At 35.1% G+C, this 18475-nt stretch overlaps 1 protein-coding gene across 1 annotated transcript; it reads left to right on the forward strand.

The window, feature by feature from the left end:
• Window positions 1-9437: 9437 nt before the first annotated feature.
• On the forward strand, window positions 9438-17647 carry LOC116021020 (phosphoribosylaminoimidazole carboxylase, chloroplastic-like). The gene is given in 20 exon segments (XM_031261611.1): window positions 9438-9667; window positions 10227-10403; window positions 11733-12011; window positions 12377-12592; window positions 12681-12792; window positions 12960-13022; window positions 13133-13271; window positions 13909-13964; window positions 14098-14171; window positions 14334-14481; window positions 14608-14781; window positions 15438-15488; window positions 15573-15609; window positions 15786-15862; window positions 15864-15909; window positions 16266-16363; window positions 16494-16611; window positions 16707-16801; window positions 16986-17092; window positions 17182-17647. Coding segments are annotated over 18 exon segments (1950 nt in total). The 5' UTR covers window positions 9438-9667; window positions 10227-10403; window positions 11733-11766; the 3' UTR covers window positions 17276-17647.
• Window positions 17648-18475: the final 828 nt, after the last annotated feature.

Raw genomic sequence — 18475 nt, forward strand, 5'->3', positions numbered from 1 at the left:
AACTTATTACGAAATTATCTTTGTTTCTCAATTTATAAAAATCTAACAAATCAATATCCTAGTCTTTAGGTAAATAAAAATTTGAATTTTGTTTGAGTAGTGCCTACATTCAATTTGCGTCTCCCTTCAGTATTTTATTTTATTTTATTTAAAAAAAATTGTCATAGTGTCACATTAGCCTTGGTCAAAGAGCATGTTAAACTTATTTCTAATAGGTATATATATCATGAATTACTAGTCATATTTATCATTTATCTTTCATTGTTTTTGTATATATATAGAGAGCAAAACTTATTATTGTTAGTTCATTATTATTTTGTGTTTCTATAAGCTAGTCCAATGTTACTTTAGTAGGTGGTTTAATTGAATAGAAAAAATAGTAATTTTGAATTGAGGTATTGGAAGTAACCAAATTTGTAATGATTAAAAAAGTTATTTCCAATAACTCAAGAATATTGCTATGTTTTATTCTTAGGTATGATTACGTTAATTGCTAATATTACTAATTTGCATGACCCAAATTAAATTCCCAACTAACAAATAACAAACAAATAGCAGCTTCTCTATTCCTTTTCCATTCTACTCTTTCTCTCTTCTTCCCGCTTCTACAGGTTGCCCCAAGGCTGCTACCTCGCTCTATTCCCTTCATCTTCGTCACTTCCGACTCCTTTCGCCATCGACCCTCCTCTCCACTGCCGTCCAGCATTTCTCAGCCTCCCACCACCACCGTAGCCTTCTTTTTTTCCCATCCTCTTGCACTACCTTATGCACAACTCAAATAATCCATCAAATAAGAAATTCATTCGCCTTCCACCGCATCTTCAGCCATCTCCATAGCCAAGCTTGAGTTTCCCAAAAAGAAAAGAAAAAGAAATTATATATATATATATATATATATATATATATATATATATATATATATATATATATATATATATATACTTTGAACATCTGGAGGGGTTGGTAAGTGGTGTATTGGGAAGATATTTTTGACTTTTCTAAGGTTAAAAAGGGAGTGAGCTTTGTTGGGAGTGGTGTATTGTGGCTTTGGATTTTGTGTAGTAATATTTTGTTTTGTCTACTGTTTAATTTGTATTTTGTTTTTTTCTGCATTTGTTTGGAGTGTTTTTATCTCGTTTCTTTGACAAGCTTTTCGCTCTTGTTCTATTGATGAGGTTTGTAGGGAGAGGGAAAATATTAAAATGGTCATGAGTTAAGTGAATTTCATCCTGGGTAAAGTAGATGACAATTAAAAAACGCTTATGTTGAACAATGATATGCAATTCAGTTCTGTGGATAGGTTGCCCACCGGTCAAAGACACAAGATCAGGTGTGTATCTTCAGTTGGGAATATTGTTAATAGAGGTTTGTATGGAGACGAAGACTCAAGTGGTGTGTAAGTCTTCCTATCCAGAGATAGGCTTACTTACATTTGGTCAGATCATCAAACACATGATAGAAGCCTTAAGTTCCTTAGGATCACAACTTTCAATTTGTAACACAGTCTGCAAATCAATTTTTCATTAGCCTAGCTAGAAAACTTGTTTCTATGTTAGATTGTATGGAATGACTTTTCATTCCATTGAACCTTTCTAATGAGCATTATTGGCAGACCTGGGGTCTAGCCATTAATCTTAGTTATTAATGACACTTAAAAAAATTCAAAATTTTTGCACTAGTCAAAAGTAACAAGTTTAATGCAAGAGTAATCAATATGTTTCAGAGAATTTCCATTATGATATTGTTATTATTAGAGAAATTTTGAACTGAAATTGACCTGTTTGACCAGCTCTTCTTCTCCCCTGCTAGCAGTTCCCTGATGATGAAATACAGTCTCTCCATAACCACATGCAGGACAGGACACACAGCTTTTGTACGAGGGAGTGTTGGGCTCATCAGCAAAATGTTGTATCACATCTCTGTAGACACAGTTGTTCTCAGCAACCTCGAGGTGATCGCAATTCATGTCTCTTTAACATCGCTTACATTTCTCTCTTAAAGTGCACCCTGTGGAACTTTTCTATCAGGTAGCGGTAATGGGAGGAGAATATTAAGAATTATCAAGGAATCAATGTTCCCACCATTGGAATGTATAATTTCTTGATTTTTTGTAATTGTATGCCCAAAACATTACATATTATTGTTTTTTTTTTTGCATAGATGAACATGGCATTTTATTATTTCATTTTCTTTGTGTTCCCATAAAAATTACGTACTGTACAAAAACAGACATTACTACATTGATAAAATTACAGTGAAGTTCAGCTTAACCAGCCTACCCTATAATTTGAAAAGAGAGATCTTAATGAGATGCAGAAAGCTAGAATAGCCAAAACCTCACTAACTTAGGTAGTTGTGTGTTCTATATATATATATATATATATATATATATATAACTCAGTTCTCGTATGGTTGGGTGTCTCTCGTGCGATTGTGTGATTAAATCTGAGCTATTGATCTTGCTTAAATCTAACGTCCAGGATTACTAAAATTTAAAATAAAAAAAAAACGGTGGCGATTTGGTTATTTTTGCATCAAGATCAAATTTAAGGCAAGTGATTTTCATTCTTAAGGTGCATGGTTTGTGTGCTTAAGGTGAGTAGTTCTTCAAACTTAAAGTGCGTGATTTTTGTACTTAAGATGCGTGATTGTTTTGCTTAAGGTGCGTGGTTTTTTTGCTTAAGGTGAGTAGTTGAAACTTAGGGTTTGTCAACTTGAAGCTTAAGGTGCATTTTTTTTCCTTCTTAAAGTGCGTGGTTTTCCTTCGTAAGATACGTGGTTTGTATGTTTAAGGTGCGTCAATTGTTGAAACTTAAGGTGCGTTGTTTTCCTTCTTAAGTTGCGTTAGGACAGTTTTTTGTTTAGTTCCAAAACACAACCAATATTCTTTATAAGATTTTCTCTACAAAGTCACATTTATGTTAATCCAACTTAAAGTGCGTATATTATAAGTTTAGAATATATTTTAAAGAGCATTGATCATCGCACAATCGCACGAGAAAGCTTTAACCGCACCTGAACCCTTCCATATATATATATATATATGACGGCTCAAATGCAGCCATGTCTTAAGTGTTCAGAAACGCACAACAAAAAAATACACCAATGCAACAAAAAATGCAGCACTAGGTACGCATCACCACAAAATGCATCATTAGGTATGCATAAACACACCACATAGTGTTCGAAAATGTACCATTAGGTGTGATGAGGTATGGTGCATTTCTTTTGGGTGTGTGGTGTGTTTTGTCATAGTGTCATATTAGCCTTGGTCAAAGAGCATGTTAAACTTATTTCTAGTATGTATATCATGAATTAGTAGTCATATTTATCATATCTTTCATTGTTTTTTTTATATATATAGAGAGAGCACAAAACTTATTATATTATTGTTGTAAATTCTTGTGCAACTTGTCTTCTAGCGTATTTTTCACCCCAAAAACTTTTGAATTAGTCTTTATGGTCTTCATAGAAGTTGTAAATCTTTAAGATAGTTTTCCAATGATGCTAGATTTTTTCTTTCTTTTCTTTTTAATTTTAATTAATTTTTAAAATTAAAAATAATAATAACTTACCAGTTACATGAAAGTAACCTATTTTTTACTAAACAAACTCAATTAATCAATGATTGAATATAGTGAGGAGGGGAATCTTCCCAAATACAACGACCAGCATTCGAATGAGCAGCCTGGGTTAAGGTGTGAGCCTGCACATTCACTGATCTACTAACGTATCTAATGGCAAAACCCTGAAACCTAGATAGTAAGTACCAACAATCGCTAATTACATTATAATTATAGAATAAGTCCATGGGAGAGTCATTAAAAATATGGAAGTCATGTTGATAGTATGACTAGATAAATACTTTTTGCCATTGTTCGTCCTTCAACTAAGATAGTGCCTATTTTATGGCGAGAGTTGGGCTGTTAACGAACTGAACATAAACGAACGGAGGTTGTTCGTGTTCGTTTGTTAAGAATTTTGGAGTGTTCGTGTTAGTTTGTTAAAGTTTTTGAAAATTATGTTCGTGTTCGTGTTCGTGTTCGTTTATTAAGTGTTCGTTAGTGTTTGTTAACGTTCGCGAACATGTTCACTTACGTGTTCGTTAATGTTAGCGAACATGTTCGTGTACGTTCAAGAAGATGTTCGTGAACACTTAATTACCAAACACCTGCACATGTTCATGAATACAATTCGTTCTTGAACAAGACATGATCTACGTTAAGTGGAGGCGGCTCCGACACTTCTCATACTTGTTCTCCGGCACTCTTCGACTCTCCCATCCACCCTCACCGCACCTCCGCCATCATCATTGCAGCAGCCCTTACCTTCTCCTTCGCAGATCTCGGACTTGCCACCACTTACCGCCCTCCTTCGATTACAGTAGTTTTCCCCTCCTCCATCACCGCCGTCTTCCGCTATCGCACCTCTGCGCTCCTCCTAATAGCTGCTCCGCTTTCCACCACCGCAGTGGCTCATCCGCCTTCCACACCGAAACAAGCTTCTCCGCCCTTCTACCATCGCATCTTCTTCCCCACCGCAGTTGCTCAATCCCTCTCATTCGCAGATCTCAGACCTGCCGTCGTCGACCACAACACCTACGTTTCTCCTGTGCCTTTTTCCCTGTTTTTCTGTTTTTAATAAAATAAATTATATATATATATATATATATATTATTGCCTAGGTGATAGGTTTTGACTTTAAGTTTAGTGGCCTCGAAACCAGCGTGTATCGAGTTCCTAAACTTTTGTCTTCACCCATCTTATCTTTCCTCTTTTACGTGTTTGTCTCCAAATAAGTATTGTTTTCCTTTGTATTTGTTTTCCTCTGCTTTTTGTAGTATCTTTTCTCTCGTTTTATACGAGTTTTTCCCTCTCGTTCTTGTGACGAGGTTCGTTTTTCTGGAGTGCATCTGGATAATTTGGGTCTTGGCTTATGTGAAACTCATCCTGGGCGTAGAAGATGACAAAGTGTCAATGGACTTCAGTATGATGATAAAGTCTCAGGTGGTATGCAAGACCTTGAAGAATCAAAACTTGTTTTATGTAACACAATCTGCGAATTCAAATTTCATTAGCTTAGCTAGAATATTTGATTCTATGTCAGATTGTATGGAATGCCCTTTCATTCCATGGAAACTTGTTGTAATAGTTTTTAATGTTTATTAATGCAATTTAACCTTAAAAAAAAAGACATGATCTACGTTCACGAACAATAACCAAACAAACAACACAACTATATATGTTTGTGAATTTGTTCGCGAACATTATTAAATGAACACTTAACGAGCATTTTAATCATCGTACGCACGCATTTTATCACCCAAAGTAGCAAGCATACCTTTTAGGAAATCTCATTCCATCCGGTCATAAGCCTTCGCCATATCAAGCTGAGCACTGTCCAACCGGTATTCCCTGTGCGCTTTCTACGCAAATAATGGCCTATTTCCCGTACTACAATAATATTGTCAGTTATCAGTCGATCCGGCACAAAAGCGCTTTGTGATGGGGAAATAATGATATCCAAAGCTTCCTTAAACCGATTAGCAACAACTTTTGCCAAAACTTTATAAACAACGTTACAAAGGGAAATCGGTCGAAGGTCATAAACCCTCTCCAGGAGACCAGGACCTTTTTCTTTGGGATTAATTAAGACCACACTCATATGATTCAAACCCAAGGGAAAACGACAATTGACAAAACAATAAATAATAAAGTTTGTAAGGTCTGCCCCAACTACTGGCCAAAAGAATTGAAAGAACGAATTGAAGGAGACATACCATCAGGACCCGGAGTTTTATCCGGAGCCATAGAAAAAAGGGCAAACTTAACTTCATCTGGCTCAATCTGACGAAGTAAACGGGTGTTAAGAGCAGGAGTGATTCTAGCTGGAAACCTATTTAAGATATCCAAATTACAGCTTGCAGACTCAAAGATATTAGAGTAGTAATTTAAAACCTCAGTATGCATGGCATTTCCATCAACCCACGTTCCTGCCTCATCTTTCAGGCGCCACAGAAAATTGTTTCTTTTCCTTTGGCTAGCAAAACGGTGAAAATATTTAGTGTTAAGATCACCCTCCGCAACCACAATTGTTTAGAACATTGGCGCCAGTATGTCTCCTCTTGGGCAAGTAGCAAAGACAATTCTTTATCCAAAGTACGAAAAAAATAACATCGTCCGCACGTCGACTGCTACGAACTGATTCCATGCAATCCCGTAGACGTTGAATGTTACGATCAAACTTTTTAAAATGATCGCTACCCCAACGCCATAAATCTTGACCACACGAATTAATGCGTTAATGGAATTCCAAATCACTCGACTGCCTCCATAAAGCCTCAACAACTTCCTCACAATTTGCATCAAGCAACCAAGCAGATTCAAACTTAAATCTCCTCCCTGTATTGCGAACCGGTCTGCCTCTCAAATCCATGAATAATGCACTGTGGTCCGACGAGGTAGCTAACATATTTTAAACATTCGTTTTCCCAAATCGGTCTCGCCAATCAGAAGACACCATTGCACGATCCAAACGCTCCTCCACCTAGTGAGTTGTTCTTCTCCCCCCTTTCCCAGGTAAATTTATAGCCCAACATTCCCAAATCAAATAATTTACACTCCTGGAGAACATCATTGAAACCCAGAATAAGACGATTAGGGTGGAGAATATGAAAGGAATAATCTCCTAAAATACATCAGAATAGTTCTCCTTTTATAGTGTTCTGAATCAACAATTTCCCCTAAAATTACTGCTCTTACCACATCAAAGGAGCTGATTTTTCTAACAATCTCAACCTCAAATTCAAAAGCTTGGTTGATTTTTGATCTTCCGCGAACAAGAATCGGTCGCCGAATAGAAGCAGTCCAAGTCGCGTCCGAAGCTCCGTGCGCCGCTTCCTTCCGATGTTGCGCCTGTGCGTAATCTGTAAAAAGAAAACAAAATAAAATTTACTTACCTACGGCAAAGTGCAAATTTAATTTGACTAAGATTATGTTAATCACCATGTTGGACCCACCTAACTTAATTATTTAAGTTAATATAACTACTAAGCTTAATTATACTTAAATTTAATTAACTAAGTACTCTAATCCTAATATAACTAAAATATACTAAATATAATTAAATATAAAATATAAATAGTAAAATTAACCTATAAAATCTTATTTAAATCATGGTATAAAATATGCTTATCAAGGACCCGATTAATCCTTGTTTTAGACCGGTTGGACATGAATATTTTTTACCCGCAAATTACCACTTATCAATATTCATTAAAAAAATAAATAAATAAACCTTTTCAGTCTTGAGTTCTTTTTAACTACATTTGAGAATGATGAATGAGGAATTTGAGCTTTAATTTGTTATTGACTTTGAATTTGAGTGATTGGTGACTTAATATGCATTTGAGTGATTAGTGACTTAATTTGAGAAATTAAGAATGAGGAATTTGAACTTTGTTATTCACTTTGAATTTGATTGATTAGTGACTTAATTTAATGAATTGTTAGTTGAAACAAATTGGTATCAAGTACATATTATGTATTTCATAATTTGTGTGTTATGGAACCCTTGTTGGTGTAAAGACAATTTTGCCCCACCTCTCATACCCTTTGTCTCTTCTTTTTTTTTTTAAAATAAATTTGAAAGAATTATTATTATTATTATTATTTAAAGAATTATTATTATTATTTTGAAAGAATTAATATTATTATTATTATTATTATTATTACTCTTCTACTACTACAACTACAACATCTACTACAACATAAGGACATTTTAGTCATTTTGTCATTTATTACCTTTCAATTCCCTGTACTTCTATTCCTGCATACCAAACACTGTAATTGCAATTCCTACCTTATTCATTGAATTGTAATTCCACCGAATTACAATTCTTTTCCCTCCTAATTCCCTCCTCCCAACCAAACGCCCGGTTAATGTTATATGTCTATGTGTGTATGTATATATGATGAAATATACTATCTCCGTCCCATTTTATGTTTGAACTTATTTTGCATTCAATTTTTCTTAATATTAAGTTTAATATTAGTATACAAAATTTATATATTTATAAACTACACTAGAAGTACTATTAAACAAAAAAAAATCAAATTTAAAAATGAGTAAAAAATACTAAAGAAAATAAATAAATAAATAAATAAAAAGTTGGTTTGACCAATGAACAATATGTAGGACATATAAAATGTGACAGAGGGAGTATAATGTATCTTATTTAATAATGGTATGTAATATAGTATGTAAAATAATGGTAAATAATATTTAGTAGCTTATTTAATATTTAGTACATTTTGTGAATATAGCTTACTAAATTCACAATATGTCTTACATCTTTGAGATTAATCATTTGTTTTGTTGTAGAAAATTAAACGGATAATCAAGCATAAATTAGATAAGCATTTGATACTAGCGTTATCTCATGTTAGATTGCTATTAAAAAAATCAATTTTTGTACACAGGTAATAATACGTAGCAGCATCTAGAGTTAGTAATCCCAATAGTCAAATTTATGATTTGTAATGAGTTAGATATTACTTTTAATTCGACCATCAATGTAGTTTACAAAGACGTATTTAATAAGTTGTAAATAATATTTTGCTGAGTCTATTTTACTCCGTAATTTGGTACTAAAATTACGGATTAACAAATACTACAGTCATATAATAATATTTACTTTTGTTTATAAAGAAATTATAAATTTTAAGTTCGTGAAACGGATAAACTGCTAAATTATGAATAATATTAATACACATAAAGAACCAGTAAATTTTTAAATGCCTTTAAGTATGTTAATATTCGAATAACTTTATTTGAGACGTGAACAATTATAATTCGTGCATCGCGCGAGTATAATACTAGTTGGTGATCAAAGACATTCCAATATTTGTTATGAAGACCGTAGTGTGCATGGACTGCATTTGTTAACATAGTCATGTGTTTGAGTTATTAGACCTTCATTTTCTACATTGTTGCATATTCTTAATAATGGTGCCTAAATTTGAAATGTATATCTCATTAAATTTACTCTTACAACTATTAGTTTTTCATTCTTATTGATGTTTACCATGAAATTTTTAATAATGTATAATATTCAATTTACTTTTTATTAATTAATAGTAAGTTTTTGGTTTTTATTTTAAATTTTAAATTCATGTATCTATTTATTATATTTAAATTAAGTCTATCATAAAGAACTTAAAATAATTATAATAATACTTATCTCACTATAACACAATAACAATATTTTTAATATTTAATCCTTACATCGCACGGGAACAATACTAGTATATCCACTTTGTTAGGTGGACCTGAGTCTATGGTATAAGTATTGGGTGCTGCTAATATACTGCTAATATGCCAATAGCCCAAAACAAATAATATTTAGCCCAACAAAACTCAAATAGACAATAGCCCTACCCTCTCCCGTCTCGGACTCTCGGCTTCTCCACTTGCCGGATTCCGCCCTCGTCTCTCGTCTCTCACACTCTCACTACTTTCTTCATCGTCTCTCACCGCCTCACTCCCTTACGCCCTCTGCCCTCGCTCCTCACATCCTCAGATGCCAAACACTACCCAGTCGCCGACTCAGCGCCTGCAACTCGCCAACTCCTCCGTCTCCTCGTCCAGTCGTCCTCAAGGAGTCAAGGTAAATTTTTACATATTTGGTTTGTTTAATTATTTGTCGTTGTGTCTGACTCTATGTTCATGTTTAGTTTAATTATTTGTCTGTAGTTTAATTTTTTGAGTTTACTACTATTTCTGCCTGCTACTACTAATTTTGCTCCATGTTCTTTATTTTTAGCATTGTTTAAACGTAATTGATCTTAAAACTATCATCATTGTAAGTTTAAATTAATGACAGTTCTACATTGTTTCTATCATCATTGTAAGTTTAAATTAATGACAGTTCTACATTGTTTCTATCATCATTGTAAGTTTCAATTCAAAACATATTAATGCACTGGACACTGGGTTTAAACCATTTTGTTTGCTTATTTATTTATGATTTGAAATATGCCAAAGGCCTTGTGGTCTAGTGGCATCTGGTGTCCCAATTAACACTCTCACATGGATGATGGAGTGGGTTTGAGCCTCAGTGGAGGCAGATATTACATTGTAACAGAGTGAGTAGTACTCAAAAAAAAAATGTTGGTTTTTGGTAACCGACTAGCATTTCAATTGGTTTTTGGTCGGTTACTACGCAGGATAGGGAGTCACTGGACACTGGCCAGCTCTGCCTCCACCGCCTCGTCAGTCGCCACCAGCTCTGCCTCCGACACAACAAGACGTGCTACGCAGGACAGAGAGGACACCGGCTCACTGCTGGCTGCCTGGCCGGAGTTGTCGCCTCACCACCAGCTCCGAGCCTCCTACACGACGCCGTGAGTTCTTTCTTTAATTTTTTAATTTTAAAAAACTAAAAATAAAAATTTTCCTTGTTGGATTCTGACTTGTGTAATTTTGTACTTTGTTGGTTAAATTGTATGAAAATTTTAAACTTTAAAAACAAATATCTACTGCCTGCTACTGGCTACTGCTTCCTCTGCTTGTAAGTTGTGACTTTGAATTAATATATGTCATTAACAGTTAATTTTAGATTGGTATATAATGGAGTTGTAAATTTTTAATATTTATTTAATGAATTATAATTTTAATTGTTAATTATTAAAAAAAAAAAACCCGTGGGCTGGCCTGCGGGTCTGCCAACCTACGTGGGACTGGCTAGGGTCACCTCTACCCTAGCTTGTGAGCTAGTGTCATCTCTATCCTAGCCTGTGGGCCGGCACGCAAAACCCACAAGAATTAGGCTCGTAGTGAGGCGGGCCTAATGGGGAGCGCCGGTCCTGGTTTGACAACACTTTATAGTATCAAAGAGTAAATTTTGATTGTTAAATTACTTTTTAGTTGTTTTTGAGATTATATCCCATATCAAAATCCATTTCCCATACACAGTTTTGATGCAAGTTAAGAGCCTTTGGTTCATGAGTTTTGGGGATTCAAAATTGTAATAAAACTCTAGATAAAATACACATTTTATTTTATCTTTTGTTATAATAATATTTTTACATTATTTTTTATTTTAAATTTTATTCTAAGGGTCACACTTATGTGAGACCGTCTCACGGATCCTTATTCGTGAGACAGATCGGATCGGGTTAAAGCACCATGCAAATGTCGTACTTATATGTGCAAATATCATACTTATATGCTCAAATATAACACTTATCAAGAATACAATTTTTGTTATTTATAAGAGAAAAAGTAATAAATTTTTCATAATAAGTAATGTTGACAAGTGCCCCTTACTTATAAGAGCAAATATAATACTTTTGAGGAAAAAAGTAATACTTTCAAATTGAAATGTAAAAGTATTGTATTTTCCCTTAAAAGTATTACATTTACCCTTATAAGTAACAAAAATTTTATTCATGATTAGTATTTTACATTTGAGCATATAAGTATGACATTTGTGCATATAAGTGTTACAATTGCATAGTGACCCGACCTGTCTCATGGTGAGAACTGAGACGGTCTCACACAAGTTTTTTCCTTATTCTAAATGAGTTGATTATTTTCCTCAAAATTCATTTCAAATATTAAGTATTTTATTCTAATTCTAATTTATGATACTTGAACCAAATACTTTCACCGAATCTCCAAAAACCCAAGCATTCTTCCCTAAACCCCTCCTTCAATTTTCATTTTTCCAGAATTCTATTCTTTTTCAAGAGAAAGTGAAAGGGGATGCAGAGCTTTACCAAATCTGCAGCCCCACTTTGCAGCAGCGGCCATTGTCACAGAATCAACTCAGCTCCCTGTAAAAGTGTCATCTTTGGAGGTGTTCTTAATTCTAAGCCTCAACGCACCTTAATCCTCAAGCAACTTTCTTCTTCCTCTTCTTGGATGCTTTCCCAAAATGCCCAATGCAGCTCCGCCGTTCTGCCTTGCAAAGCTTCTTTGAAAGCTCAAGAAACGCCGGCACCGGACAGGTATTGCTTCCCAACGCAAGTTCTAGAAACTTGATTTTTATTATGGTTTCAGGTGTGATGTTTAAAAGTGTCTTAAATGAATTCATGAATAAAGGTTTTTCCTTTTGAGGTTTATTGAATTATAAAGTCAAGATTTTTTACTTAAGTTTCCTAATGCCGTAGCCGCCTCTCAACTATTATCTCCTGATGATGTGCTTTTTGAAGGAGAAAAAAGAGTGTTTTGCTTTTGCTGTTTTGTTCCTTAAGAACTATGCTTATAATGAATTAGTGAATTGTAAGCTGTGAGTTGTGCTGCATGATTTACTTCAGAAAGAGCAGTTTTGATGGCATTTTTTAAATGTTTCTGGTTATGTGACTAAACGTAGGAGCTCTGTTTCACCCATTCATGGAGTATCTGAAATGGTTGTTGGGGTTCTGGGAGGAGGACAACTTGGCCGTATGTTGTGTCAAGCAGCATCGGAGATGGCCATCAAAGTTATTGTCTTGGACCCAATGAAGGATTGTCCTGCAAGTTTGTTGGCTCATCATCATGTGGTTGGAAGCTATGATGATAGTGCCACTGTTGAAGAATTTGGAAAAAGGTTTGATTTGCACCATTTCTGCTTTGTGGGTATATTGAATTTACTCTTTCTTTTGGTTTCTTACTAATGAATTTGGGTTTTGAGTTAGGTGTGATGTGTTGACGATTGAGATTGAGCATGTTGATGCTGCCACAATTGAAAAGTTGGAGCAGCAAGGGGTGGACTGTGAGCCTAAAGCCTCAACAATCCGGATAATCCAGGTTTTTTTCTCTAGATATGGGATTGTGCGCAAATAAGTAACATGTGTCTGTATGCACATGTATTCTATTTTATATTTCAAACAAGTAACACCTAGTTTTGACTTACTGCAGCCTTGACTTTAGTGGTTCTATTCTGACTTGCACATCATTGTTTTCTTTTATAACAGGACAAATATCTTCAAAAGGTCCACTTTTGTAAATCTGCCATTCCGCTTCCTAAGTTTATGCAGGTGGGGATGATGATAACTCCACTAAATTTGCTATGTTTTCTAGTAATAATCACACCCAAATGGAATGAATAATACTAACATTTGATCACTTCGATATTTGGGTAAGACAGATAGATAATCTTGAAAGTGCTAAAAGAGCAGGTGACCTCTTTGGCTATCCACTTATGGTCAAGAGCAGGAGGCTTGCCTATGATGGGCGTGGCAATGCTGTAGCTAAAAGTGACGAAGATCTTTCTTCTGCAGTAAATGGTAATATATTATCAACTTATAATATAAACAACAGTTAATTAAATTACCTTGACTTTTGCAAATACAAGGCCTTTAGTAAACACTTTAGTCATCAATTTAATTGTTGTCTTTGTTCTATGGCTTTTATTAACATAAGAAAAATTAAAATATGAGGGGAATAGAAAGGAAAAGCAAACCTCTTAAATTAGAAAAAATGGGGGTGGGGTTTAAGTGCTCAATATATTCTGGTAGAGAGTTGAGACATAAGAGTCAGACAAAAGTGCATCATTTGTTTAATCCTACAATGATATTTTTTTGTGGGAATTGTGAGCTCCAAAGTAAACATATTTTCATTGTTGGTATCCATCATTTGTTTTTTCCATATGCATCAGTGTGTATATTTAACATGAGTATTGTCAATTGTGTCATGTGGCATGACTGCATGAGCATTGGAATGATGGTTTATTTTATTTTATTTTTTTATATTTTTTATTTACTTTGTTTATGGAGTATTTCTTGAAGCTCATCGTTGATGATTAAATATAAAATAATCTGTATCCCAATTCCTCACTAATAGCTTAAGATGCTACTTGAGGTGGAATGCATGCTTCAATGCTTACTGTTTAATAAAAAAGTATAAATTAATACCACTTTGCAGCTCTTGGAGGATGTGATCGGGGTTTATATGTTGAAAAGTGGGCCCCATTTGTGAAGGTTAGTATGTGTTATGGTCCACTTTGCAATTCTTGTTTATTGAATTTGTAAATCTCGTAAAACTTAAAGGTCTTTTCTGAAGCTTTTGCTTTGAAAGGAGATGTATTTATTAACACTTTATGTCTTATTTTAGGAGCTTTCTGTCATTGTGGCTAGAGGAAGGGATGGCTCTATCCTTTGTTATCCCGTTGTCGAGACAATTCATAGGCAAGATTATATTTATTTGTTGCCTGATCAACTTTTACTATTATTCGTTTTCATGTTGAACACGTGCTTCTCATAGATTAGAATTCTGTAATGTTTTTCTTGTTTGGCAATGCTACGAAAAGCATTTAGCTTTCCTTATTCCTAATAATTTAGTATCCACAGGGAAAACATTTGTCACATTGTGAAGTCACCGGCTAATGTGTCATGGAAGGTTATGAAACTTGCAACTGATGTTGCGTGCAAAGCCGTTGGTTCATTAGCAGGTGCTGGTGTTTTTGCTGTTGAGCTGTTTTTGACAGATGATGATCAGGTTGGTTAGTTGCCAATGTATTTTATTATTAATATCTTTTTGCATTTAAACGGCCGGGAATGCCACATACAACTTTTCACAATCTCGAAACATGACAACCCTCTATATATACATTCTCTTACACAGATTTTACTTAATGAAGTGGCTCCAAGACCTCATAACAGTGGACATCATACTATTGAGTCTTGCTTTACTTCGCAATTTGAGCAACACTTACGAGCTGTGGTAGGGCTGCCACTCGGTGACCCATCAATGAAAACACCTGCTGCCATCATGTACAATATATTAGGTGAAGATGAGGTTAGTTTACATTTTGGGCATTTCATATAATCTTCTTTTAACGAGGTTTTCTCCTCACCCTGTGACCCTAGCCGGCAAAGAACCACACGGAGGTAAACCAGTCTAATATATTAGGTGAAGATGAGGTTAGTTTACATTTTGGGCATTTCATATAATCTTCTTTTAACGAGGTTTTCTCCTCGCCCTGTGACCCTAGCCAGCAAAGAACCACAAGGAGGTAAAGAGGTAAACCAGCCTAGGTTATCCATAGCTGACCTGCTCAAACCCAGGAGTTTGAGGATCGAACCTCCAACCTCTCGGCTGTAGGTAGAGCACTCTTACCACTTGGGCTGTCCTTACGGTGGTGTACAATATTTAACCTTTCATCAAAATCTTAATACTGTGGCTTACCATGTGCATGCATGCTCATAGAGTCATAGGTGTGTATTTTGTACATAGATGATGAATGAAACATGAGAGTTTTAAGGTTCAACGTATACAAGTTTCTTGGTATTGTTAATAAGTATAAAAATTTAAAACATGAGTCTACACATTATAAACTTGTTATGCTATTTTCCTTGGCATATATTGAAGGGAAAAAAAACATTGCTAGTTTTTGTTACTATTTGTTTACAAGAATGAGTTTGTGTTTGTAAAACCTTGCATTTGTGATCCAGGGAGAACCAGGCTTTGCTTTAGCTAATCAGCTTATTGGAAGGGCATTAGAAATACCAGGAGCATCTATTCAGCTTATTGGAAGGGCATTAGAAATACCAGGAGCATCTATTCATTGGTATGACAAAGCATTAGAAATACCAGGAGCATCTATTCATTGGTATGACAAACCAGGTTGGTTGAAAGGAGCATCTATTCATTGGTATGACAAACCAGGTTGGTTGAACCAACAGTGATACCTTTTGTTGCAATTTCTCTTCTTTTCCTATATGGCAGGCATCCACATGTTATTTACCAAAAGAAAGATTAAGTGAAATGGAATCAGAACTGAATGATTATAATATCTGTAGAAATGCGAAAACAAAGAAAGATGGGTCACATTACTTTCGTTGGACCCTCAATGGGCATTGTGGAAGCACGGCTAAGATCTGGCACTCAGAGAAAATATCACGGATAGCCAGCCTTCTGGATCTGGTATGTTATTCTAGTTTCTTTGCGCCTTCTGCTGTACCTTTCATGAAATGGCTTCCTCTTGACTCTTGTTAGTCAAACCTCTAGTTGTCCATGCTTATTTCTGGGGTGACAAAGGAAACTTGCAGCCAGTACCCAGGAACCCCGCCTTGTGACCCTAGCCAACAAAGGACCACTAGGAGGTAAACCAACCTAGGTTGCCCATAGCTGACTAGCTCAAACCAAGAAGGCTGGGATTCGAACTCGTGACCTTGTGGTTACAAGTTTGTATCCTTAGCCATCTTGGCTGGGGTTACCCCGTCCATGCTAATCTCTATTTGACTATATTGATTTACTAATATACTTCATTCATTATACAGTTGCACCGCGTGTTGGAATCATAATGGGGTCTGATTCAGATCTTCCTGTTATGAAGGATGCGGCAAAGATATTGAGAGAGTTTGATGTGCCTACTGAGGTTATCTCCATAAATCATCACATTACCTTGCCTTGTTTTAAGTTCATCTCAATGAACTCCATTTTTTTTTTTAAATCATGGTTTCCATGAAGCCATAATATGACTTAATTAAACAAAACATGAATTGCAGGTAAAAATAGTATCCGCCCATCGGACCCCTGAAACGATGTATTCCTATGCTCTGTCCGCTGTAGAACGTGGCATCCAGGTAATAATTGCTGGTGCTGGGGGTGCAGCCCACTTGCCTGGTCAGTACTCCACTACCAGTAATGCTTAATGACACTTGCTATGGTATGTATTCACTACAAACACTCGATGAACTTTTTGAATTTATGAAGACTAGGCATGGTTGCTGCGTTGACTCCATTACCAGTTATTGGAGTTCCAGTACGAGCTTCTGCTCTAGATGGAATGGACTCTCTATTATCCATTGTTCAGGTATTACAAATTCTCTTCAACTTTTAAAGTGAAATATTAGCTCCATTCTAAGTGGTAGGGTGGTCTGAGCAAAGAGAAAATATCGGTTTCTTGCTTCATTTTCTTCCATGTGAAATGTTTCTGTCACTACAGTATCTCGAAGAAAAAGGGAGATTTCTAATCGTAGTTGTCTGATCTTACACAGATGCCAAGAGGTGTCCCAGTTGCAACCGTAGCCATAAACAATGCAACAAATGCGGGTCTGCTGGCAGTGAGATTATTAGGGATCAGCGACACGAGCCTGCAAGCAAGGTCAGGGTTGCCTCTGTTGTTCCCCAAATCCCGCCAGCTAACCCCTTCTCTGAAAATATAAAGCTAACGAGCCATTCCTCGTTTTGCAGAATGGCTCAATATCAAGAAGACAGACGAGACGAGGTCTTGGTCAAAGCAGAGAGGCTGGAAAAAGGCGGCTGGGAAGAGTACCTAAATTCTTAGCCCAGATTCAACAACTCCAAACATTATACCACAACCCCTTTCCAGATTCAATTATTAGGATAACAGAAGGCCAAAAGAAATGCCTTTCAAAATAGGTCCTGATAGTTAGGAAACATGGAAAAAAACCATAGGGGCATTTTCATGGGTTTAGGAGTAGGGAATCACAACCAATCCCCCATTCCCAATTAAAACCCATTGATTTGATTCCTGTCTGAAGTGGGGTTTTATCTCCATTTGATTCAAACATGTTACATATATATACTTGATGAAGAGATATCTCATTTTCTCTCGAGAAATAATGCAAAATTGAAATCCACTTGAGAAGGCAAAACTTTGCATGTACTAACTAAATAATTATACAAGTTTTATCAATAACGTCTTAGATTATAATATGTTACTCTCCCTGTTTCATTTTATTTGTCTTATTTAATATTCATTGGTCAAATTAGTTCTTCATATTTTGTTTATTTTCTTTATTTTTTTAAATTGATTTTTTGTGTTTAATAGTACTTTTAGTGTAGTTTCTAAATATATAAATTTTGTATATTAATATTAAATTTAATACTATATAAAATTAAATTAAAAATAATTTTAATCAAGCCTCGTTAATTGAATTAGACACATAAAATGGGACGGAGGAGGGAGTAATATTTAGGTGTGATGAATTATATATGCAGTAGTGCCAGGGGCTTGAGAAACTACAAAGTACATACCTCGTATTTGACTTCGAGGGAATTGACTGAAATTGGGCTGCTGGAACATGGCGTTGATTGCGCCGCCTACTCCTTTTAATCCAAAACTTCCAAATCAATAAAAACATCACTTTATTTATCTATTTACTATTTATTCAGCAACGTGACCACCATATAGATAGTGGCAAAATAATTTCTGTACATGAATTTGATTTTTGTCAATACTTGCTTAGTCAAGTTTATCATATAATTTTTTTTTTAGTATGGTTTATTGTTACGTAACATGCGAGTTATTACACATAAATAGAATTTATTTAGTGCATATTTTAAAACTAGTTTTATACGCGCATTGCGCGAATGGGTTAATGCCCAATGTTTATATTTAAATAAATATTAAAAAGTATATCAATGCAAGATTATATAGGAGAAGTGTATACCTGGGTAATTGAATGTCGAATTTTTTTTATTTAAATATCTAACTCAAAGTATAGGAATCCAAGATAATATA

This window comes from Ipomoea triloba, chromosome 5, assembly GCF_003576645.1.
Source record: "Ipomoea triloba cultivar NCNSP0323 chromosome 5, ASM357664v1".
Classification (NCBI taxonomy): Eukaryota; Viridiplantae; Streptophyta; class Magnoliopsida; order Solanales; family Convolvulaceae; genus Ipomoea; species Ipomoea triloba.